We start from the raw sequence: 27,116 nt of genomic DNA, 5'->3' as shown, positions 1-27,116 counted from the left end.
GTACAGTACAGCATCCATAACTCTGAATGCATGAACAAAAGTTGTTCCTAGAGGGTTTTTAATGCATATAGGCAGCCCACTGTCTCTTAAAAGACACACACACACACACACACACACACACACACACACACACACACACACAGTACAATACATACACATACACACAGTTTAAAAGCTACACAGAAGCTTAAGTCTTTGCCACTAAGCCACTTCAATCTGCTATAATATCCAGCTTGTATGAGTCAATTAGTGCTGCGGTGGAAATTAGACTCCCCATCTGCCATATTTGGACAGGACAGCGATGACCCACGTGAGCACGGAAAATGGGATTTAGCAGATGAGACAAACGAGAAGCACATCAGCCCGTTAGCTGCCAGCAATTCCCCTGCAGCTGTAAATTATTAATGGTAACCCAGGCGACAAGGCTCTGTATTACGTTCGCTGCTTGTCCTGTAAGTGGGCCAGCGATAATCACACAAATTGAGTCAGCATTTTGCACAGGTTAATTATTAATATGTTGGCGTAAAAAACTTCATTCAACACACAGTAAGAAAAATACTACTGCAAAATAAGAGTGATTTCTGACTCCCTAGTTTGGTTATGTTTAGGGAAAGGTGTGGGTGTGGATTTTAGGAATAGGGACCAATGGCTCCCTTCAACAGTTAAGGTTAGGTGTGGTCTTTAGATATATGGACCAATCATGTAGCGGGGAGTCACATTTAGGCACAAAAATGGTAATAGATTTTTTTTTTTCTTCGTTTTTTCGCAGATGATACAGGGAGTTTATTGTACATTCTAAAAAAATTACATAATGATTTTTGGCAACTTTCACATACAGTAGAATGCTGTTAGGAAAGGAATGTATTGGTTCTTGTTCAAACTTCATTATTCCGGTTCCTTAAAGGGATAGTTCACCCAAAAAATTTAAATTCTCTAATCATTTACTCACCCTCATGCCATCCCAGATGTGTATGACTTTCTTTCTTCTGCTTAACACAAATGAAGATTTTTAGTCCATACAATGCAAGTGTATTGTGGCCATTCATTTCAAGCTTCAAAAATCACATAAAGGCAGCCTAAAAGAAATTCACATGACTCAAGTGGTTTAATATGGTTTAATATATGTCTTCTGAACCGATGCAATCATTTTGGGTGAGAAAAAGATCAACATTTAAATCTTTTTTTGCTATAAATCTCCACTTTCACTTTCAGAATGTGCAAGTGAAAGTGGGGATTTAAAGTAAAAAGGAATTAAATATTGATCTGTTTCTAACCCACACCTAAAGTCATATAAATTACTTTTATGCTGCATTTATGTGATTTTTGGAGATTCAAAGTTCTGGCCACCATACACTTGAATTGTATGGACCTACAGAGCTGAGATACTTTTCTAAAAATCTCATTTGTGTTCAGCAGAAGAGAGAAAGTCCTACACATCAGGGATGGCATGAGGGTGAGTAAATTATGAGATAATTTATCCCTTTAATGATTTGTTTTAATCATATACTATATTTGTTTATATTATAAACAGAAATACTAAACAAAAACCAGTGTTCATGTTTATTTTTTGCCTTGTCATGCTCATTTGAGTCAATTTTACTCTGACTAAAATGCCATAAAATTGTAGTTGTTAATTTTCAACGTAATATTTAACATTAATTTCCAAATAATCACATTTAGTAAAAAAAAGATTCTAAATAAATAGGATTTTCCACAGTAGGGCAATCAACAGATGACAGTGTAATCCTGAACAATGATGTATTTTCAGTAAAAAGGAACAGTAGCACTTAACATACCATTTTAGGCTCAATGGATTCCGCTGCCTTGGTCATGCCATCCAAACACTTGCTGACGATGGGCAGCACTTTTCTTTCGACCTCAGTGTACACCCGCATACTCTCCCTGACTCTCCCCACTCGCCTCTCTTCCATCTCCTGTATCCTCTGCAACAGAATATAGATGATTTTACCGGGTAGTATTTCACTATGAACTCATTATTAATTCAAAATTTCAATATGCCATTCATGGTCCATCTGGTAATATGCAATTTAACTCAAAGATCTATTGAATGTACTCTAAAAATATTACCTTTTGTTGGTTGGATTGATTTAGTCAGATTAAATAAAATTGCTGACTTGAAATTTTCTCAACATTTACTCACCCACATGCCATCCCAGATGTGTATGACTTTCTTTCTTTTGCTGAACACAAACAAATATTTTAAGAAGAATATCTCAGCTCTGTAGGTCCTCACAATTCAAGTGAATGGTGGCCTAGGTCAAAAAAGCACATAAAGTCAGCATGAAAGTAATCCATATGACACCAGTGGTTAAATCAAGTCCTTTTTTACTATAATATCTCCTCCCTGCCCAGTATGTGGCAATATGCATGAATAATATGAATCACCAAAAACAAAAGAAGAATGTTAAATTGAAAGTGATTGTGATGATTTATAGTAAAAAGGACTTAAATATTGATCTGTTTCACTGAAGATATGGATTTAACCACTGGAGTCATGTGGATCACTTTTATGCTGCCTTTATGTGCTTTTTGGAACTTCAAAGTTCTGGCCACCATTTACTTGCATTGTAAGGACCTACAGAGCTGAAATATTTTCTTAAAATCTTTGTTTCTATTCTGAGGACAGAAATCACACACATCTAGGATGGCATGAAGGTGAGTAAATGATGAGAGAATTTTAATTTTTGGGTGAACTGTCCCTTTAAATATAACCAGTTAAGATAGGTGTTACCACATGGAGCACATTTCAGAGTTTTTAACGGTTTACATATTTGCTAGATTAACGCAATTTCCAGCAGCACCGATTTGTCTCAGGATAAAAGAATCTAATAAAAATTTAAGATAAATCAACACATAGGTCTTTTTATGTCTTTGAGACAGTTTCTTCCTGTCTAAAGGAGCGTTCACACTAAAAGCAATTTGCAGCAACAAAGTGACCACCAGTCACTTATTTCCGGCTGAGAGAGAGTAACTGCTGGCGATGCTACAAAGTTGAGCAGACTTCAACTTTATGCAAATAAGAAGTGATGTGATGTGGCAAAAACCAATGGCAGTGCAGCCAGCGATCTGGCCACCTGATACAGTAGGATACTGCAGTCAATTAGGAACGTCTACTAGCAACCAACAGCACAGGAACTCTGTGACCTCCAGTGATTTAATAGCTGTCAGTGTAAATGGCCCTTAATTCTTGGCTAGATTAAGCTGTATAGTGGACCAGGCTTTATGCCAACAGCTTAAAATCTGGCTCTGCAACACTATGAGGACAACACCGCATATTTGTCTTTTATTGTTACTCAAAGAATATTTAATTTAAGTTTTTTACTTCTACAACAAATGGTTATCAGTTGGCTTAGATTTATAGCATCAGTTTATCCCAAAACAAAATTAAAATAATAATAATAATAATTAAAAAAAATATTTAAAAAAGTCATAATTTACTCATCCTCATGTTATTCCAAACCTGTATGACATTCTTCCGTAGAACACGAATGGAAAAAAAGTCAGTACATGTTTGGAACAACATTATGGTGAGTAAATGATAACAGAATGTCCATTTTTATTTGAACTATCCCTTTAAGGGCAGAGTGTGTCTGAATAGCTAGTTGTTATTACTGAGAGAAAGATTCGTACCTGAAAGATATGTGGTATGAGAGTGTAATAATGCTCATGTTGGTCCTTGTTGAACTTCTGCAGGTAGGTCAGGTACTCATTTTTACTGTCTTCAGCTATTTGATGTCTAATCTGGGCTTGCTGTTTTGCCTACAAAAACAAGAGAACACAAGAGACACAGAGAGCAAAAAAGACTGAAGGTTTTTCCTTTCAGTATGGCATCACAGTGTTAACAGCAAGGCCTTACAAATAAAACGTCTGCCTTCATGACATGACACAAATAAACAAACGTTGAGAGTCAATTAGCCCATAACAGAAAGATATAAATAAATATGTACTATTTTGTCAACTTCAGATCAACACAGTCAGTGATCTAAACACTTAATCAAAGGATCTGTGTGGGAGTGAACAAAAAACGCAAACATCACAGAAAACACAGAAATACAATCAGATGAAGGGTTGCTGAAATATAGCAAAACTAACACGCACTGTTTATCGGTAATATTTTCAGTAGATTTGTGGGTTGCATGACACAAATGAAGATTTTTAGAAGAATATCTAACCTCAGTTGGTCCTTACAATACAAAAGAAAGTGAATGGTGATCAGACATTTGAAGCTCCAAAAATCACATAAAGGCACATAGGTAATCCATAAGAATCCATGTCTTCAGAAGAAATATGATAGGTGTGGGTGAGAAACAGATCCATATTTAAGTCAATTTTTACTATAAATCTCCACTTTCACGTTCACCTTCAAAATTTGAAAGTTTACGTAAAAGTGGTGATTTATAGTAAAAGTGAAAGAGGAGATTTATTGTATTAAACCACTGGAGTCTTATTGATTGCTTTTTATGTGGCCTTTATGTGATTTTTGGAGCTTCAAAGTTCTGATCACCATTCACTTTTATTGTATGGACCAACAGATCTGAAATATTCTTTTAAAAATCTTCGTTTGTGTTCTGCAGAAGAAAGAAAGTCATACACATCTGGGATGGTATGAGGGTGAGTAAATGAAGAAAGAATTTTCATTTTTGCATCAGCTATCACTTTGTCCATACAAACAGAGCAAACTGCATGATTCAATGTACATTGTGGAAAATGCAGTAGGTCATCAAGGTATTCTATCCACACTTAAATTACATTCGATATTCTGCAGTAATAATAATAGTAGTATGCTAATCAGAACATGAGTAGTCCTGTCACACTGATGAAGAAGACACTGACAAGAAAAACATGATTATGTACCAACAATATATGTGAAAACAAATGCACATACACACACACACAAATGACAATGAATGTTCAAACTGTTACATAAAATGGAAATAAATTATGGAAATATTGATTTTCAACCGTTCACACCACAGACATATATTCATCATGCATACTAACTACGGTAAACATATACAGTGGCCCCAAGAATTATTTGGACACTTAAGTCACACTTAAAATGTGAATGTCATTGCAATAGATACAAAATATCAAACCAAGTAGAATTTCTAAACAGGTGCTGGACTTTTTCTCAGAACTAACTAACCTTTTTAGCTATTTTTGCAATTACTTTTAACCAACTGGTATAATGTCAGTTCCCCTCATGAAAGTTCACACACATGTCCTAGCAGAGTAATCCACTGTATCTATTGTTTTATCCTTTGAAACCCAACAAGCTTTTTTTTGTGTGGAATGTTTTACTCTAAATGTGTTTTTGTGCTTTTTTTTTTTGCTTTTTTTTTATAAATGCCACTTGATTTGATATTTGCTAATATAATGAAAAGACTGTAAGTGTGTCTAAGTGTCCGAATACTTTTTGGGGCCACTGTTTGTGAAAACCTTCATGTACATTAACCAGACAGTGTGCACAGACTCTCAAAACTGTGTTTTTTTTGTGTGGTTAACGGTAAATTGTGCATTATTTGAATCGCTATTGGTTTTGCAAAATCAGTATTTGCTGTAACCCTACCAACATATCTGTTTTCACAATCGAAAAGCATTTTAACATCTATATTCCATGACAAGTCTTTTTCTGTGCATTTGTACAAGGTGACGACAGGAAAGATTCAGAGATACGCTGCAAGCATAAACGTGAACGTAACAAAATATAACAACGAAAACAAAATTACGACAAACACTCTTTGTTGATATGGGTATACACCGAACAAGTTAACAAACTCTCCAGCGACAAAGACAACCCTTGTTTAAACCTACCTTGAGAGAACACCGCTTTAAGACATGTTAAAAAACAAAGATAAGGTCAATTAGTGTCACAGCACTAATAACAGTACTTTGGGCTTATATTCATAACAGACTACAGACATATGACATATCAGTTGTGATAAACTATTTGTCTTTCTTTCTTATTATTGAAACTACCTTGATATTTCGTGGGGATATTCTTCCCATCTCATTCCAATTCTTGCCATATTCTTGAACATTTATACAATATAAACTTATTTTTTATTGTAATTCTGAAATATCCTTATTTTTTATAAATCTATAACAATTTGTATTTACCAAAAACATTTTTGAATGATGACATAAACAAATGATTACATTTAAGTTATGAATCGATTCATTTACATTTATAGTTTGAACTGATTCACGGACAAAATATCCTCATTCTTATAAATCTATAGCAATTTGTATTTACTGAAAACATTTTTGAACAGTGATGCAAAAAAAAAATAGTTGAATCAGTTAAAATTCGATTCATTTAAACTGACAGTTTGAACTGATTTATGGATGAAATGTCCAAATATTTATAAATCGATACCGATTTGTATTTATAGAAAACATTTCGGATGATGATGCAAACAAATTGTTTAATCAGAGCTATAATTTGATTGATTAATATAAATGTAGATATTTTTTTTATCTATACCATTTTCTATTTATCGACAACATTTCGGATGATGAATAAAATAATTTGTGGAATGATTAAATCTTGAAAGGTTATGAATCGATTCATTTAATTTGGCAGTTTGAACTAATTCACGGACAAAATATCCTCATTCTTATTAATCTATAGCCATTTTTATTACTGAAAACATCTGAACAATGATGCTAAAAAATGTGTGAATCAGAGTTATAATTCGATTCATTTAAACTGACAGTTTGAACTGATTCATGGATGAAATATTCTCATTTTTATAAATCTATACATATTTGTATTTACCAAAACAAATTCAGACAATGATGCAAACAAATTGTTGAATCAGAGTTATGAATCAATTAATTTAAAGTATCAGTTTAAACTGATTCATGGACAAAATATCAAAATTTTTACAAATCTATTCCAATTTGTATCCCCCCAAAAAAAAATTACATTTTTTAAATGAATTTTAAATCAGTTTTAACTGATTCACAAACGTCCCAACTCTAATGCCATTTTTGTTATTGAAGTTTAAATCAGAGATACTTTTCAAACATCTGTCTAACTCACATGTTGCAAAACAGAGGTTGCGAAATTAATCAAATGACAGCCTTAATGGCCAAATAATTTGCATCAGAATCATGTTAATCTAGTTATGGTCACCGTTATATTGTGCATCCCCAAATGTCCAACTTCCTTTTCAACAAAACAGATGTTTTTTCAGTACAGAGTAGGTTAGGTATAAGGAACGAACAGGACCGATTCAATTTAAGGTTCATAAAAGCAGAACTTGATCTCGGTTATATTACTATCCATCACGCCCCCTCCATTCCAAACAGGCGTTCCTTACTGTCCACACACACTCACAGAAAAGGATGAAAGCAGTCATGGAGAATGACGCATTTGTGATAGGAACAGCTTCTCTCCTCAAAAATGTACCCACACGTTCCATACCTTCTCCACGTCTGCCTTTGTCACGTTAATGTCTGCGTCCATCTTGTCAAAGTAATGCTGGGCGCGATCTGCTTCCTTACAGTCCCTCTCAAATCTTCTCTTACTCTGAAAGAGACAAAGAGTAATTTCCAGGGAAATTTTTATTCGTGATACAGTATAAAACCATGTCCACAGCTTCAACACCATATTTGACCATTGATTTTGTGATTAAAAATCTTGACACCAGAGGCAGTAGGCTATTGTTCATATTAAACGAGAAGTGCCTTAAACAGATGCCTGTTACTCATTTCACACAAAGGTTTATTATAACTAAGGGGTCCATTTTTGGTAAGCGTACAGCTCATATTTTAGACAAATGAAGAAAGAGAGGCTATCAGTGTCATGAATCATTTGAATATTCCCACTATCTTCTGTTTAGTTAACTGACTCACCGACTCCAGCTGCTTCCATGAATTTTCGATGTGCTGTTGAGCTCGCCGGCCATCGTGGAAGTGCTTGGAAGAGAGAAAAGACAAGCAAAGAACAATTCAAATTAAGTAAATCAATAGTCATCGTTAATGTGAGTACCACATCCTTAAAAGTGATGGTTCAACGCATTATTTTGTTACTGACATGTCCTTTTAAAGAATAAAATGCTGAAAAGACATTTAATCAGAAACTAAACTGATTAAATGAAATGTGAAACAATCAACCCAGACACCAGCCGCTGGAAAGATTATATTCCAGGAGATATTACCCAATCCAAATCCCTGGTCATTTCATAAAGAATTCAATTATGCCAGCAAAGACGTATTAATGCACAATAAATATTAACTAGATGGGTACATTTCCTGAAGAAAATGTGAGTGGTGCTTGCCGTGGCAAAACTCGTCAAATAGCATGCTTGAAAAGAACAAAAATTATGGTCATAAATAAATCAATCCAGAAGTCTGTACGATTTTCTGGTGCAGAAATATGTGATTTGTTACTCGGTTGCTAGGGTAAGCCCATGTGGTTGCTATGCAGTTACCAAGGTAATACAATACATGGCTCCTTTCCATCCTGAGTGAAATAAGTCAACCCGGAAGTCTGTAGTAATTTTTGGTGCAGAGATATGTGATTTGTTGCTCGGTTGCTAGGGTAACCCCATCTGGTTGCTAGGCAGTTAGCATAGTGATACTAATGAAGTCTCCTTGCCATCCTGGTTGAAATAAATCAACCCAGAAGTCTGTGCGATTTTCTGGTGCAGAAATATGTGATTTGTTACTCGGTTGCTAGGGTACTCTATGTAGTTGCTAGGGAGTGGCATGGCAGCTGCCAATCATGAATCTCCAAAGGCTGCTTGTCAGTATGAATGATATAAACCAACTCCCATGCCTCTGTGACATTCAGAATGGAAGATATCCCTCTATGGATTTTGGTTGTTAAGGTGCTCGACAATGGTTGCTAGGGAGGGGCTAGGAAGTGTTGAAGTGATGCATGATTGGCTGTTTGCTGTCCCGAGTCAAACGAGACCACCCTTGTGTTTCTATGACACTTCTATCCGGAGATATCCCTTTGATCTTTTTCAATAGAAGTCTATGGGACTTGTTGCTAAGGTGCTCTTAATGGTTGCTAGGGCGTGGCTTGATAGCTTCACAATGATCCAGAGAGACTGATTGGTTGTCTGAGTAAAATGAGCCCACCCCCTCGTCTCTATGACACTGTGATCCAGAGCTATGTTCAATACAAATCCCTATGCCTTTTCATTTCATGGGCCGTCCTACACCATTATAAGTCAATTGGGGCATTTTTGGGCAGCTCCTGCCCCCAGGGTGCAACTTTTACCCCATATTGAGGTATGCTCTTACAGAGCCTGCCAGCCTCTTCAAATGTGGCAAATCACACGTTTCTACTGAAAGCCTCGCTTGGAGCTGTGACGCGTCAAAGTTTGTCGCAATGTTAAGTCTATGGGATTTTTCGCCGCTTTTTTGCCCCTGGGGCAAATACCGTACCCGATAAGCTTATAAAAGTCATAGCACATGTGTCCTCAATAGGACGTTCGATTTGACACCTCATTCGTGGGTCTACGCCAAACGGTGCGGGACGAGTTAGGTGCCGAAGTTTTGTTAAGAGATATAAAAATAAAAATAAAAATAAAAATAAAAAGTATAATAATAAGTATGTGAGATTACAATAGTGATGCTTTGCAAGCACCACTAATAAACTCTTGAAATTCATGATTCATTTCATTTATTTAGGAGCTCTCATTAGTGAAAACTTTACACAGTCGATCACTTGTGTCTTCCCACTCATGGCATACCACGACTCTCTTTATGAAAAATACATAAAGACCACTTTCTTTCAGCATGACATTTGAACACAAAAGGCAAACAAAAGGCATCAATGGAGTTCGGGGAATAGTGGAGGCGAAAGGAACTGTGCTACATCTCGCTCAGCTCGCACATGGTCCTGGTTTAATCCAATTGGGGCTCAACAATAAGGCTGGCGCCGGAGCCAGTGTGACAGTGGTTAGGGTTATTTGGTGGAGTTGCCACTTGTCCTATCGGCAAGCATGTCGACCTGCTATTCAGCTTATAGACAACAACCGAGCAAGCAGATGCACAAAAAAGTTAGGTGCCGTTCACATTGGATTTCGATTCTATGTAGAAAAACAACCAGATGGAGCGCAACGGAATGGGAAAGAGTGCAGGGTTCCCATAACCCATACATTGTTTTTTTTTTTACTTTTCACGGCATCTAAAAACACAACACCAATGCATCAGATGCGGCACAAGGCGCCTGCAGAAAACGCATGTCCAGGCATAATAGCTCAAAATTTTCGTGACAACAAGTTTGTGTCAATCGACACAGAATAAAACATAAAGTATTTCAAAATGTTAAATACAAGCACATGTTGAATGTTTCCTGCAATTGTTATTCCTGTGTAAATATATTTATGCAGCTGTATGAGGGGCCGTTCACACCAAAAATATTTTGTAAGTAAACATGCTTCAGGCGGACGTCTTACGGACCGGTATTGCATCTCACTCTTTTTTAGGGTCTCGCACAGAAAAGTTGAGACGTCTGCATTCATTTCTATTCATTGTGCTGCGGCTAGCTTTTTTAGCGCAAGAATCCATTGAGTCTGAACAGCTCCTAAGAAAGTTTTAACGTAAGGTTTTAAATATTTAACTTTTAAAAATGAGTTCTTTTTCTTAAAGATCTTTATCAAAATTGGAGTTTTGTGTCTTTTAGTCCATGTTAGCTTTGAGGTAGGACTGTGAATCGATTACAATGTCTTAACTAATTAATCGCACAGCTGTAAATATATGTTTACATGCCATACAATCAGTCAACATCCTGTAATGAAAAGTTGGGCAAAATCTTCTGGTGTTTTCCACTTCCACATCATAAGGTTCCATTTGTAAACATAAGTTAGCAACATTAGTCAATATAAACTAACAATGAACAATTCTTATACAGAATTTAATAATCTTTGTTAATGTTAATTTCAACATACTGTATAGTAATACATTTAAAAAATAGCAAAAACATGTATGTATTACAAAGAACAATTGTGTTTTTATTAAATAACATTAACAAAGATTAAAATAAAATGCTGTAAACAATTTATTGTTAATACCAAATGCATTATGTTAACGAATGGAACCTTATTGTACTTTTTAATAATAGGATCAAATGGCAGGTTCAGTTCATTTCAGGCTTGATTGACACTGCCAATGCACTAATAGACACTATACATACAAAAATAAAACAAATTTAATGCTGAAGTTGAAACTATAAAAATAGTTTAAAAACTATTATTTTCTCTGGCTGAGTCTCTCACATGGTTTCATTTTACATACATACATGCATAGATACAGCTTGCCCGTATCTCTCCTCAACCTGGCTCACCACTTGCGGGTGGAGTCTCTATTCTCCATACAGTAAATCCACTCCTGTGTTTATTATGCCCGGGTTATGTGTCACGTGTAATGAATAAGCATAATCAGGTTCTGTGCAAGGATGTGCAGTCAAGTCGAGCATGTACCTCCTGGATATGTATACATGTCAACTTTAGCAACAGAAATTGAGACACTGCATAATATTTTTTTTTTAACATGTTAAACAATCAACTATTATTCCCAGAAATCCTCAGACAGAGGCCTCTTGAACCTGAGCGAGGACCTTTAGACAAGAGAGGCCAAAAGCAGGGGGAGGGCGACACTGACCTGAATACATGACCTACATTGAGTCTGCCTTTATTGCACAGAGCTGGGAGAAAATTATAAACAATATAATAACATATACTAGACGATTTACCCTGGATTTGTAAGAGGTGAGCATGGTGCTGGACTGCAAAGCTTTTTTCAGTTATCTTCAATGACTGATTTCCATTATTGGATCGGGAAAGGAGTTTTGACTGGGGATTTGATTTAGTTTTTTTGTTTTTTTAAAAGATAAATCATTTTATGATCTCTAGAAAGCCGGAAGCAAGATTTTCTTTATTTCTAGGAGATCCTCTTGAAAAGAAAATCATGGATGTTCGTACCGATTTGCGTTCTGCCTTTAGTTCTTGAGTGTAGCGGGTCAGCTCGGTGATGATCTGAGACGACAGGTTTTCTGCAATGACCTCGTGTTGACCTGCATAGTCGTTCAGCTCATTTAAGGTCATCAGAAAGGCTCTACATGAGGTGTACCTGATGGCAAATGTAAAATGTTATGATGCATTATATTAATGCATTATAAGCACATAGTGAAGTTATAAATATGAACAACACAACATGTATGCTGCTTCTGTGCTGCATTAAAAAAAATATCTAATTTGTTATATCTGTTCTGTTGAAATCTGAAATGATTTCAGGGCTACTGAGAGTAGTAAATGCAATAAGAATTGCATTCCTTATTTCCAAATATTTCTTCCTCTAAAACACAAAAAAATAGTTAATGAAATTATTTAAAACATAGTTAAGAGGAATCAGATTTTAAAAAGACTAAATTACTAAAAATCCCCATTTCTACTGACCAATATATTGGTCAAGCACTAAAAACAATATGCTATTGAGCAAAGAAATCAAGCAGATCATTTAAATGTTAACTTAACCTGCAGACTGATGCACCTGTATGCTTTGTATAAAACTGCTGTCACTCACTTGTATTCCTCCTCTTCTTTAGAGTTCTTCTTAAGCTGATACTTCTTAGACAGATTCCTATAAAAAGAAAAGATAAGACTGATCGTATAAAAGAGTTAAAAAATGTCACTCCTCTTTTCAGCATTAAAAATACAGTACAATGAAAACATTTCTATCAGCAAGACTCGCAGACTTGAGTGAAATTTAAGATGACATTTATTTGGGGGGGCCTGGGTAGCTCAGTGGTAAAGATGCTGGCTACCACCACTGGAGTTGGAATAGTTAGAATCCCAGGGTGTGCTTAGTGACTCCAGCCGGGTCTCCTAAGCAACCAAATTGGCCAGGTTGCTAAGGAGGGTAGAGTCACATGGGGTAACCTCCTCGTGGTCACTATAATGTGGTTCGTTCTTGGTGGGGTGCGTGGTGAGTTGAGCATGGATGCCGCGGCGGATGGCGTGAAGCCTCCACACACGCTACGTCTCCGTAGCAACGCGCTCAACAAACCATGTGATAAGATGCACGGTTTGACGGTCTCAGACACGGAGGCAGCTGGGATTCTTCCTCCGCCACCCGGATTGAGGCAAGTCACTATGCGACCATGTGGACTTAAACAATAAATAAAAGATGACATTTATTGAATAAATATAAAACAGAATTGTAATGTCTCTCTTTGGCGTAAGCCGATCTGGCGGTCCGAAGATGTTGTACTCGGAACCGTCATATCCTGCCGGAGATAGGAGACAGGGGCGAGGAGCCTACCCCCGGGTAGGACGGGACTCAACTGGGGGTGGTGGGGTGGTGGAGGTTGCCGTGTTAGCGCACTGAATGCAATGCAAGGCTGCACCATGAACAAAAGCTAATATTGTCACTATCAGAATAATCATATCATTCCACTGCACAAGGCCTCTGATTCATGAGGCTGACCTTTGTCAATCAGAGGAAAATCGAGTTGCTGGATGACATGAAATAATATACTGACAATGAAAAAATCACTCCTTCATCCACATACTGTATATAATGTGATTAAAAGGATAATTTACATCATAAAATGACATTTCTGAAATCATTTACTCACCCTCATGTCTTTCAAAACTTGCATTAATTTCTTTCTTTCTTCATAAAGAATATCCTTGCCACTCTTTAACACAATAGTGCACATTTAATTAATAATTGGTCAAATCAACATGAATAAAAAATGTACCCTATTAACGTTCTTAATACACATACCTTGTCTTAATGTGAAATAGGGGTGCATGATGACAATAGGGATGGGCATTTTGAGTAATTATGTAATCGAGTTCTCTAACACATACAAAAATTAGTAATCAATTACTTCAATTTAGTATTTAAATTTCAACTCTTTAACCTGTTTTTCTTATTAAATAAATAGCACTATTTATAAGCAAATCTAGATTATATATATATATATATATATATATATATATATATATATATATATATATATAAAATAAACAGATAACCACATAGAAAGATACATTCCAAGTCTTCTAAAGTGATACAATCACACAATTTTTGGGTGAACTAATAGCAAGATCCAGGTGAGAAAAGCAGTTTTAATGTTTTTTGTTTTTGGCACCATTCTGAGTAAATAAAAAATAAAAATAGAGACATTGTGTATGAAAATCTCAGGAGATCAGCAGTTTCAGAAATACTCAAACCAGCCCGTCTGGCACCAATAAATCCTCCATGCGATTATCTAATCAGCCAATCATCTGGCAGCAGTGCAGTGCATAAAATCATGCAGATACGGGTCAAGAGCTTCAGTTAATGTTCACATCAACCATCAGAATGGGGACAAAAATGTGATCTCAGTGATTAGGACTGTGGCATGATTGTTGGTGCCAGACAGGCTGGTTTGAGTATTTCTGTCTCTAGAATTTACTCAGAATGGTGTCTGGTTGACAAAGTCTATGGTAACACAGATAACTGCTCTGTACAATTGTGGTGAGAGAATAGCATCTCAGAATGCTATTCTGAGTTGCGGGTTGGCACTGTTTTGGCAGCACAAGGAGGACGTACACAAAATTAGGGAGGTTTTTAATGTTGTGGCTGATCGGTGTATATACTGTATACATAAAACATAACATTTAAAAATATATTTTTTATCTTTTTTTGGAGTAGACCTCATTGGAATACTGTCATTGACACTTTTGACGATTAGTTAATGGTGGCAGATTTAACTGTAATCTCAATTATTTATTCAATTACTTGTGAAATTAAAGGGGGACTGGGTCTGTCAAGCTCTTACAAAAAAGATTTAAATAAAAGCACCTTTAAAGAATCCTAAAATTTCAGAAGGTTTCAGAAGACTTGAAAAACATCACAGGAGTCACATGGACTACTTTTATGGTGCTTTAAGTCAGTTTGACAGACCTAGTAGCCTTTCAGTTTCTTATATGCAAATAAGTGACCGTGATATCCTTAAAAACCTTTCATGTTCCAAAGTAGAAAGAAAGTCAATGGGTTTAAAACAAAATGAGGATAAGTAAATGATGACATAATTTCTATTTTTGGGTGAAATTTCCCTTTAATTTTAAGAGAGCCTATAAATGGTTTAAAGTCAATTATGATTGTTAGTATGCACACTGATGGTGGCTCCTCCTCAATGAATTTTCCTACAGCTTCCCTTCATTCCACCTCTCTCTCTCTCTCTCTCTCTCTCTCTCTCTCTCTCTCTCTCTCTCTCTCTCTCTCTCTCTCTCTCTCTCTCTCTCTCTCTATGCACACACCCAACGGTACCTCCCAGGAGTCTGACGTGTTGCTAGGCAGATCACCATCTTGCAGTTTCTTGACAAGACCACACCAATGCAGATGCTTTATTGTCTTCTTTTTTCCATACAAGAGGCCTAAATAGGCCGCAATGTGTTTCAATATGCAACAGCAAATGGAAACAAAAGATTGACAAACACATAAAAAATACTAATTAGAATAACCCATCCCAGTGTCTTTTAAAGGACTATTATTCCTCAACTAGACAGGTCCACGTCAATGCCGTTTATCTGCTAACATGTGCTTAGCACGTAATAAATCTTTCACCCGTGACTCGGATCTGAACATAAAAAGCCTGTGGGGAGACATAGGGAATTAGAAAATCTATTTCTTTTGGTCTCTAGTGGAAAAAGAACAAAATTACTCTGTGGCACACTTTTTTAAAAATACAACAATGCACTGATTGACATGAAGCTACAAAAAGAGGATTTTATTTTATGAAAAAAAAAAAAAAAAATGCAGAAAGGGCCAATTTGTTGCACATCTGGTCAAATCACTGAATAGTGCCGCTGTAAGCTCCAGCTGTGGGGTTTATTGTAAATGCTGAGGTTTCTCAGCATATGTTTTTGAACAGGGGCACAGAAGACACTGGTAAGTCATTGTGTCCTCTGGGACTAGACCTCTGGTGAAAAATGCTGCACAATCATAGAGAATATTGCACAATCAGTGGCGGATAATAAAATGTGGGTCAAAGCTGTGGAAACCCGGTATCCATGGTAATACATACCCAGACATGTGACCTGTTTTATTTAGTTTGTTTCCACAGAGATAATACCTTGTTGCTATGAAATGTCACCTTTATTAACATTTGTAAATTACATTTGTCTTACAATTGACTTTAGCATAAGTCTTGGCCATAGTTTACCCACAAATGAAAATCCTGCCATCGTTTACTCATCCTCATGTTGTTCCAAACCCGAATTACCTTTTTTTTCTGCCATAGAACACAAAAGGAGATGTTAGGCAGAATGTCAGCCAAATTCACCATTCACTTTTACTGCATCTTTTTCCATACAATGAAAGAGGCTTACAGTCTCTAACATTATGCCCAAAAGTCTCATTTAGTGTTCCACAGAAGAATGAAAGTCATACAAAACAACATGAAAGTGAGTAAATGACATAAACAACATAAAACATATTTAACAAATGCAGGTGTACAGTAAATTCCGACTTTAAAAATAAAACAAATTCTCAATATCTGAGAAAATATACACATTTCACAAAATATATATTCCTCAAGTCTGGTAAAGACATTAACCACAATACTAACTAGTATATAACATTTACTCTCTGTGTACAGTATGTGCAAAAACTGAACTTAAACTGCACAGAAAGCATAAACAGACAAACCTTACCAGACAATAATAGTCCAATAAGCATTTTGACACAGAAATGTATTGATTCAGAATGACTGCACCCTAGTAACTTATAGACTTGCCATGATATCATCATTTTCAAACCGGTGCGGTGTTCACGTTCAAACTGACTAACACCAGTATTACTGCTGGCTGGACACTAAGTGGTACAATGGGGTAATTTTCGTAAGCCTACACAACAACACAAGGCAGCTTGATTTAAACTTTGAACTTTTTAGTGCAATTACAATGTATGTTGTTCAACTTTCTGAAAGATGGCTTTTCAACAGTTGCGAAGGGCAACATCTCTTTGGTAACCTACTTTATTCGTTCATTCTCTCCATCATGTGCTACTGGTGGGGTATTTCATTGTCCGGGCAAATGCATCACATATTGTGGGTTGTTATGGGTTTAATGTTGGTATTTTATTCCCTTTCATCCCAGGACCCAGTTTATTTACTTTGGAAGGGTAATGACTTTGAATGTGTGTGAATAATATTGTTTGGTTCCCTCCTAGGGCTGGGCGATATGCAAGAAATGTGTTCAAAATATTTTTATAAAAAAAAATACAAATATCACAATATCCAATTACATCGCCAACCCCCGGCTAAGGGATCAGTGAATATTCTTGCTTTAGTGATTTTGCATTGAAAATTTAATTAATTAAATAAAAAAATGAAAAACTTAAACCAAAGACATTTTTAAATTCAAATTGCACTTCAAAAGAAACGAAAAAAGCAATTAAAGAAGAATATATATATATAAACAAACATATATAACAACCTATCCATTTACCTTCACGCAAGTATCCGTCTATGACAACAGGCGGAAAATTACTAACACAAATTAAGATCTAAAAACTATTACAAATGTAAACATAATCATTTAATTATGCTAATAATCACTGAAATATAAATCATGGTTAGAGGTGAACATGTGTTTGTATTATTTTATGATTTAATCACAGATGTATCGTCTATATATATAAAGTGACTTTGCAGAGTTGCGCTCACAACAAACTGCTCTGTGGAAATAAAGTGAACTGAACTCAGAGCACCTCCTGAGCTGAGATGGTCTGAGGCTATTTGCAGCATTCTCACAGACGATACTATTCTTGCAAAAAATTATTTCAGGAGACTGGAACAAAGAAAGAGTGAGAACCCTTTACATCTTAAGGGTGTAAAGAGTGTTACGTCTCCAAACAAACAGCGTGAGCATAGATGGTTTTTCTGTCATTTGTTCTTAAAAATATAATAAAGTGTGTTTCTTCAAGCGTGTGTCTGTGTGTCTAACAGCATTTCTTGTGTCATTCTGAACATGAGAAGTCTTATATTTACCCACCATGTACATTATATTCACTACCTGCTATTAAACGTCTTCCATCAGTGTGTGTACTCTGCCATCCTGTGTAATTTGAAACGTTGGTAAAGAATATCTGGTTTTCAATGCATTATTTTGGTTCATTCTTTTAGAATCTCAGAAAATGTCCACACTAATATGTTTTCATCTGAAAATGCATACATTTCACTGTTTATGCCTCTCACCCACACTAGAAAGCCGCAATCTTCCACCGAAAACACATCTGTGGCAGGGCGGAGGGCGGGGCCGGGTCGTGATCCTACACACACATGACGGACATGTCCGTAAACTATCTCTCTCTCCCGCACGATCCTCTGCGGTCGACCTTTATCCCTCTCGGGAGGCTTGATTAGCCTAATACGAGACAGGGTGTGTAGGATCACGACCCGGCCCCGCCCTCCGCCCTGCCACAACATCCTTTTGAAAACACTCTATAAATGCATACTTTGAAAATGCGATGACGTTAAGAAACTGAAAATGGAGGTTTTTAAACTTAAATGGACATGACCTTAATTTTACTGTTTTGTGACCTTTATTATTTAACTCAAGAGTTACATAATGTGAAGCTGTTTTTCCAGACTTCTCATTAATGTATGGTTCACTTCAATTCCAAATAAATGAGAAAAATAATCATAATCAAAAGGATTTAAAATAGCCATTACCACATGATTATTTAATATATATATAAAAAATATATTAATTTACAGCAAATATAACTATTGTTACTGTGATATAAAATTACTCATACTGTCACAGCCAAAGAGTTTGGTAATAACTTCTAAGCAACAAATTTGTGATAACATTATCATATCATTACAAAATCTGCACGAATGAGCAACAAAACTTTGTTTCTTTTCCATAAATCTTACCTTATCTGCTTGGCATAGCTCAATTCAATCTCTGACCGCTCCTTCACAAACTTGGTGTAGCGCTCTAAAAACTCAATCCCCCATTGAGTGTGCTTCTCTAGATTATCAAACTGATCCTGCAAAGGAGAGGAAAAATTTGAATCTGACAGACTGAAATATGACAGGCTAAAAGTTAGGGCTGTGTATTGATACAGATTTCCTGATTCGTTTCCATTCTGATTCACAAGCTCTCGATTCAATTCCGATTTCAATTTGATTCTATATAAATTAATTTGGGTATATTTCAGTTATAATGTCCTTTTTGTCTCCCAGCTAATGCTGGTAATTATACAGATGACCTTAATGAACTAGGTACATTACGAAAATATAAATTTGACTAATTATGTTTTATTAGTTTTCTATTATTTTAGTCACATTTTAGCTTTTCAAAAATCCATTAATGAAATCAATAAATATTATATTATATTGCATATATTATTTTTGTTACATGCTTTTTGTTTGATTTAATATTTTGTACTATTTACAAGTATTTAATTTGATTTGTTGAATACGTGCTAAAACCCGGTACTGTCTCTTTAACAAAACCGGAATTTCTGTAAAAAGTGTCTGGAAATGAGTGCATATTAAGGAGAGGCACTCAAATGGCTTTACCTCATCCTTGCTATGCATGATTAGAATTAAATGTTTATTTTAGGTTGTTTTTGATCAACAACTGGCAGCAGAGAACAGAAAGCGTATTGAAAGAGACATTATTCAATGAAAAGTGGATCTCGTCTTTGGACACACATTACACTAACAACTTTTACTCTCAACACACAGTGAAAGGATCATGCAGCTGTATACTTCACCAATATACTTCACAATTACTGGTGAGAGAAATCTAAACATTTACCAGCCAGTTGCCAAATATATACATTTTTGTCACATAATGTGAGTTATTTCCTCTCATTGTAGTAGAGTGTTCTGAATAAAGTAAAAGATCAATCTTGGTATTTAGGAATTTATATCGAAACAGAACGCAGGTGTCTCGACATTAATTTTTGAGACCTGAAGTTATTTTTTACTTCACACAGAGACTACAAATTTGGCAGTGCTTTATCTAAATGTGTTCCCTGTAGGAATTTGTATCTCCCTAGCCCTGATAGGGTATGGGGTTATGGTTATATGTATAGGGTAGGTATGGTAGTGTAGGTTAGGGTAGGTAGGATAGGGTTAGGCTTAGGTTTGTGCATGGGGGAATGCATTCTGACAGTGGAGAATGTTACCATCAGATACTGTTTCCCCCATACAGATGTGCTGGGAGGAAACAGATCCCAACAGGGAAACAGAGTACGACACAACACCAGTCCTGCGTGAGACACTGAAGAAACAGCAAGACATGGTTCAACAGTCAAGGACGTTTGTTCAGCACGTATTTACATAGGAAAACTATGGAAAAACAGAATAGAAGCATGCAAAAACACGTTCGGAGTGAATGGCCCCTAATTCATGGGTGTTCTGAAGTCCTGTATATATTTTTATAAATTTTCAAACCCAACTTTCACAGTCCAACTTGAAAAATTTACCCGAACCCAGCAGACCTCTTACGTGAACTACTCTAAGGGCGCTGACAACAGAGTATTCGCGCATGTACACAGAACATCATGTCACCCCTCAAGCGTTTTACGGAGCTTTCCTACCAGGGCGTGGGCCCCCAGACATCTGGGGCCCCATGGTTAAAATTGCTACTGAGTACACTAGCTTATAGAATGCCACAAAGCTAGCAGACATGGTTGTAAAGCTACAAAACTCTTAATTTGATTTCATGGGGTCTTTAACAACGTGGCTACGCAACCCCTACATTTGTATGTGAATGTATATTTTTATCCAAAGATAAAGCTATTACAGTACAATGCTGTTACTATGTTACTCCCTAATATATTGAGGGTCCTTACAACCGTTTCCTACTTGGCACAGAGAACAAGGGACTTGCCAATGGGAGACAATATGAGCCCATATAAAACCTGTTACATGTTCAAGTAGAGCAACAATATATCAGTGTTACTTTGTTACAGATACACTGGCACTTTAATTGCTACTTTGTTGTAACATCACGAGCTTTTATATGTTGCAAAAGAAAAATAAGATAAGAATACACATGCATGATGGGAGTGACCTGTGCACCTGCTCCACTATGCCTCAGTATTCACTTTGCATGTGGTTAGGGACAGCACTGGCCCAGAAGTATTGCTATCCAGGGTATTTACTCAACGCTTATGGCTAATAACTGCATTCAACGAGCTTTGCGGAGCATGCATTTACTTGCATTAACAAATCTACGTGCATGCACAAGGTCCAATGGCCAAATCGTAGATGAAATCAAAGATTCCTGTCATTCCGGTTTGCGAGGCTGTAAAATAGGCGGTACGGCGTGAGGTGGGCTATTGATCACTGGTGGGCATATACCTGATTGCTAATGGATATCTTCACATATTGTGTGCAATATATGGCTTAATGTATTGCAGATGCATTCGCCTCTATGCCCATCCATCCATGCATCACGGCTGTACTCACCCACAGCTCCGTCCCCCAACTGCAGTTCATGGTTTCAAGGCAATTCCTCCGCGATAATCCTCTGTTCGAATGCATGCGTGATTTCTGACTAGGAATAGCTTTCAGGTCATACAAAATAATACTAACTGGTATATTACCAGTGTATACCGTCAAGGATTGGTACCTCGATCGGCGAGTCCGTCCGTTTTCACCTCCGCATTCTGCAAATTACCGATGAAACTGGAAATGAAGATAATGCCTCTGTATTCTAGATCTGTATTCATTCACGCGCCTGGGACACAGAACTAGGCGGTCACGCGCGCAGCGCCAAATCCAACCACACAACAGGAGTTACTCATAACTGTTCATAAGATATGCGTTAGCGGATTCAAGCGACAAATTATATATATATAAGACTATTAAAAAAAAACTAGTTTGCTTGTCTTTTTCAAATAAAAACCATTAATGATAAATAATCCGTGTATCTTCCGTTCATTTTATATCCGTTAGCAATTAACAATAATTTGCCTTGGTAAATTATTCACTAAAATAGCTTTTTTTTTTTTTTCATTATTATTTTTTAATACATTATGCATTCGGAAAATTAAGTTTGAGAAAAATGACCTTAATAGTGATTTTGTAAATTCGATTTCCCAATTCTGTAATCTGTAACTCATCGGTAAATTGTTATTTCCCGCAATGTCCACGGAAGTTAGTTCGCGTAAAGGTTTACGAGAATTGACACTTTTAAACTACTTTATATTCTGCTGTTCCTGTGAGGATCATAGATGCTGGAACGTTTTTATGGGGGACGTGAACCCTTTAACTTTAATTGTTTCTCAAGTTATTCAAGTGTCTGAACTGGATGCTGGTCAAAGACTGGATGTTGGCTTCACTTCAGATGAACTGCAGATAAAGCTGGCTGTTGCGTTTGGACTGATGCATGTATTTCTCAAGCATTTTATGCAGTCCAGTGTTTATTTAAACATGAGGAATATATATATATATATATATATATATATATATATATATATATATATATATATATATATATATATATATATATATATATATATTAGCTACACCAGAAAATTAGCTACACAAGCACGTAAAATTGTGATTTGCCCCCGGGGTTCAGAACATATTTTGCAGAGGGTCAAATAGGATGTGAACGGATTTTCCTTTTTTTAATTCAAGAGTGTTATATAGGATTTCAGGCTTGCTAATATCACCAGTTATGTTATATATTATGTTATAATCCCAGATACAGTATGTGATGTTTAAAATGTCCTTCATAATTAATGCACTGCAATAAATATTCGGAAAATATACTATTATGTATCATCTGAATAATCACATCCTCTTACCCCACGTAAAATACATATTAGGTCTCTTATCTTCACTCCCCCTGCTGGTGACTTTTGTAAGTGTCTATGAGAAGAGTTATGTAAATTAAAAATATAACTTTTTTTGTTTTTAGATTTTGTTTTTCTTCTTTTCAGTTGTAGTTTTGAGAAAGGAGGATGAGAAAAAAGAAATAGAAAAAGGCTATATTAAAAAAGAAATCAATTTCTTCCATAATTCCTCCATAATTAGTGATAAAACATTGGTTTTATCAACAGATTAATGTTTAAAAATGGAAAACTACAGTTAAAAAAGCACCTTTTCCTTAAATTATTTTTATAGATTTTTTCTTGGCTAATAACTTGTTTAATTGTAATTTGTATTATTATTATCAAGTTATAAGGTACCAGCCCTGCGATGGACTGGCGACCTGTCCAGGGTGTCCCCCGCCTTTCGCCCAATGTTAGCTGGGATAGGCTCCAGCCCCCCGCGACCCTGTACACAAGATAAGCGGTTGACGATGGATGGATGGATATAAGGTACCATAGGCCCATATAATGCCTATAAGAAGTAAAAACATAGTAGGAATAAAAAAAAAAAAGCAAATATATATTCTAATAAAAATAATCTGTAGTAAAGTATCTTCTAAACTAAAAGATTGTGTCATCTTTTAGAGAAAAAAAAAACTACTTGTTTTAGCACCCTATAGTTATAATGTTATATAACTTTGATATTGCTTATGTGTTTTTAAGGGGATATTATTCTTTTTTTTTAGCTTGTATTATTTTAAATGCAATTTAATTTATTTAGAACTTTTCATTTAAACTGGGAACTAAGTAAAACGTAGACATAACTGACTATGTACAGCACAGAAGAGAAGAGAAGAGAAGAGAGGGTTTAATTTCAGACTGCGATGGGAAGAAATATCCACCAGGACATTTAGCAAACCTTTACTTTGAAATAAATAAATAAATGCTCTTCAGAGGACCAACTTCCCATTTACAAGATGGAATTAACCAAGTGGAAAGTTAGGGAACAAAATGGGGTTTTACATTTGACATTTTTTTTCATATAAATATACAGTGGGTACGGAAAGTATTCAGACCCCCTTATATTTTTCACTCTTTGTTATATTGCAGCCATTTGCTAAAATCATTTAAGTTCATTTTTTTTCCTCATTATTGTACACACAGCACCCCATATTGACAGAAAAACACAGAATTGTTGACATTTATGCACATTTATTAAAAAAGAAAAACTGAAATATCACATGGTCCTAAGTATTCAGACCCTTTGCTGTGACACTCATATATTTAACTCAGGTGCTGTCCATTTCTTCTGATCATCCTTGAGATGGTTCTACACCTTCAATTGAGTCCAGCTGTGTTTGATTATACTGATTGGACTTGATTAGGAAAGCCACACAACTGTCTATATAAGACCTTACATCTCACAGTGCATGTCAGAGCAAATGAGAATCATGAGGTCAAAGGAACTGCCTGAAGAGCTCAGAGACAGAATTGTGGCAAGGCACAGATCTGGCCAAGGTTACAAAAAAACATAAGAGCACAGTGGCCTCCATAATCCTTAAATGGAAGACATTTGGGACGACCAGAACCCTTCCTAGAGCTGCCCGTGCGGCCAAACTGAGCTATCGGGGGAGACGAGCCTTGGTGAGAGAGGTAAAGAAGAACCCAAAGATCACTGTGGCTGAGCTCCAGAGATGCAGTCGGGAGATGGGAGAAAGTTGTAGTAAGTCAACCATCACTGCAGCCATCCACCAGTCGGGGCTTTATGGCAGAGTGGCCCGACAGAAGCCTCTCCTCAGTGCAAGACACATGAAAGCCCACATGGTGTTTGCTAAAAAAACACCTGAAGGACTCCAAGATGGTGATAAATAAGATTCTCTGGTCTGATGAGACCAAGATAGAACTTTTTGGCCTTAATTCTAAGCGGTATGTGTGGAGAAAACCAGGCACTGCTCATCACCTGTCCAATACAGTCTCAACAGTGAAGCATGGTGGTGGCAGCATCATGCTGTGGGGGTGTTTTTCAGCTGCAGGGACAGGACGACTGGTTGCAATCGAGGGAAAGATGAATGCGGCCAAGTACAGGGATATCCTGGACGATAACCTTCTCCAGAGTGCTCTGGACCTCAGACTGGGCCGAAGGTTCACCTTCCAACAAGACAATGACCCTAAGCACACCGCTAAAATAACGAAGGAGTGGCTTCACAACAACTCCGTGACTGTTCTTGAATGGCCCAGCCAGAGCCCTGACTTAAACCCAATTGAGCATCTCTGGAGAGACCTGAAAATGGCTGTCCACTCAACGTTTACCATCCAACCTGACAGAACTGGAGAGGATCTGCAAGGAGGAATGGCAGAGGATACCCAAATCCAGATGTGAAAAACTTGTTGCATCTTTCCCAAAAAGACTCATGGCTGTATTAGATCAAAAGGGTGCTTCTACTAAATACTGAACAAAGGGTCTGAATACTTAGGACCATGTGATATTTCAGTTTTTCTTTTTTAATAAATGTGCAAAAATGTCAACAATTCTGTGTTTTTCTGTCAATATGGGGTGCTGTGTGTACAATAATGAGGAAAAAAAAATGAACTTAAATGATTTTAGAAAATGGCTGCAATATAACAAAGAGTGAAAAATTGAAGGGGGTCTGAATACTTTCCGTACCCACTGTATATATATATATATATATAAAAGACTAGACTATGGAAGTATTGTTTATGGCTCAGCATCAAAGTCTGCGCTGGCAGCTCTAGATATTGTGCAAGCTCAAGCTTTAATAGTTTGACTAGGAGCAATAAGGTCTACCCCAGTGTGTGCAATGCAAGTGGAAACTGGAGAAATGCCATTGGGGTTATGCCGAAATCAGTTGGAAGCCAATTACTGGATTAATCTGAGGGGGCATAGAGATTACCACCCAACAAAAAGGTTTTGCAAGCATGTTGAGAGAAGGAGAGGATAGAAAGCTTTGGGTGGACAGGAGATCAAATAGCAAAAGATGTGGGAGTATTTGATATAGGATTTGGAGAAACTGTTGTATGGCACATTAAACCAGTGTGGGTGCTGGAGTATCCAGTCGTAGATATGGAACTACTGAAGTTTAGACAAAACAACAAGACTTCTGATATTGGAGATGAGTATTATAGGTATATGGACTGTAAATACAAGGACAATATTCAGATTTTCAAAGATGGATCAAAAGATTTAGAAACAAAGGCTACAGGACCAGGAGTTAATGTGCCTAGTTTCCAAGTGGGGCTTAATAAAAGAGCGTCCGACTATTTTAGTGTCTATGCTGTTGAATTATTTGCCATTTTGATGGCAGTAGAATGGATTGAACAAGCCAGGGGTAACACATTTTTAGTATGGAGTGATTCAGTAGCTGCTCTTGTAAGCATTGAATCTGGTGCAACCAGAAACCATCAGGATCTGCTCTGTGAAATCTTGTTTAGCTATTCAAGATTAACTAGGCAGGGGGAAAATGTCTCATTCGTGTGGGTCCCAGCTCATTCAGGTATCCAAGGCAATGAGAGAGCAGACAAATTGGCCAAAATAAAATAAAAAATAAAAAAGCAGTCAAAAAAATGTTGTATATTAAATGATCAAAATCAGAAGGAAAAAAGCACTGTATGGAGGAAAATAATTCAGAAATGGCAACAACAGTGGGATAATGCAGTAAAAGGGAGACATTTATACTCAATACAAAGCCAGTAGGGATTGTAAGAAATAAAGAAGTGAGTAGGAGAGAGCTAGTAGGCTAAGAATGGGACATAGCAACCTTAATGGTACACTTCACATCATGGGAAAACATCCAACAGGTCTGTGCACTCAGTGACAGGAATATGAGACAGTGGAACATATTCTTACCTCATGTGAAAAATTCAATCAAGAAAGACAAGAATTGTTGACACAGCTACAGGAAATGGGATGGATAGAGGTCAATATTAAAGGTATACTAGAATGTACAGACAGTAAACAAGGAAGGAAGTGTCTATTTAATAATAATAATAAAATAAAACAAGACTAGACTGGACAAGCCTGCGATGGACTGGCGACCTGTCCAGGGTGTCCCCCCCCTTTCGCCCAATGTTAGCTGGGATAGGCTCCAGCCCCCCGCGACCCTGTACACAGGATAAGCGGTTGACGATGGATGGATGGATGGATGGATAGACTGGACAAGCGACTTGAAATAAATTAACTCTAGGTAAGAGGTGAACAGATGATGGCAGTAATGCAACAATCCGGCTGCAAACTGCCATAAAAGCCAAACGAAGAAGAAGAAGAACTTCCCGTT

At 36.6% G+C, this 27,116-nt stretch overlaps 1 protein-coding gene across 3 annotated transcripts in view; it reads right to left on the bottom strand.

The window, feature by feature from the left end:
- fnbp1a (formin binding protein 1a) overlaps nucleotides 1-21,716 on the bottom strand; it is a 35,823-nt gene extending 14,107 nt beyond the window's left edge. For 2 of the 3 annotated variants that reach the window (XM_052094636.1, XM_052094635.1), the window contains exons 1-9: nucleotides 21,473-21,716; nucleotides 18,920-19,035; nucleotides 12,568-12,624; nucleotides 11,967-12,114; nucleotides 7,885-7,947; nucleotides 7,454-7,558; nucleotides 5,836-5,850; nucleotides 3,652-3,780; nucleotides 1,797-1,943 (exon numbers count right to left, since the gene is read on the bottom strand). In XM_052094636.1, the coding sequence (XP_051950596.1) occupies nucleotides 1,797-1,943; nucleotides 3,652-3,780; nucleotides 5,836-5,850; nucleotides 7,454-7,558; nucleotides 7,885-7,947; nucleotides 11,967-12,114; nucleotides 12,568-12,624; nucleotides 18,920-19,035; nucleotides 21,473-21,547 (855 nt within the window). In that variant the 5' untranslated portion in view covers nucleotides 21,548-21,716. The remainder of the gene's footprint in view (nucleotides 1-1,796; nucleotides 1,944-3,651; nucleotides 3,781-5,835; nucleotides 5,851-7,453; nucleotides 7,559-7,884; nucleotides 7,948-11,966; nucleotides 12,115-12,567; nucleotides 12,625-18,919; nucleotides 19,036-21,472) is intronic. The other variant, XM_052094637.1, reaches the window with a different exon arrangement.
- Between the last annotated feature and the right edge of the window lie 5,400 nt (nucleotides 21,717-27,116).

Source organism: Xyrauchen texanus, chromosome 27, assembly GCF_025860055.1.
Source record: "Xyrauchen texanus isolate HMW12.3.18 chromosome 27, RBS_HiC_50CHRs, whole genome shotgun sequence".
NCBI classification, from domain to species: domain Eukaryota; kingdom Metazoa; phylum Chordata; class Actinopteri; order Cypriniformes; family Catostomidae; genus Xyrauchen; species Xyrauchen texanus.
The sequence above is the reverse complement of the archived record's forward strand: the minus strand, read 5'-3'. Positions and strand labels throughout refer to the sequence as shown.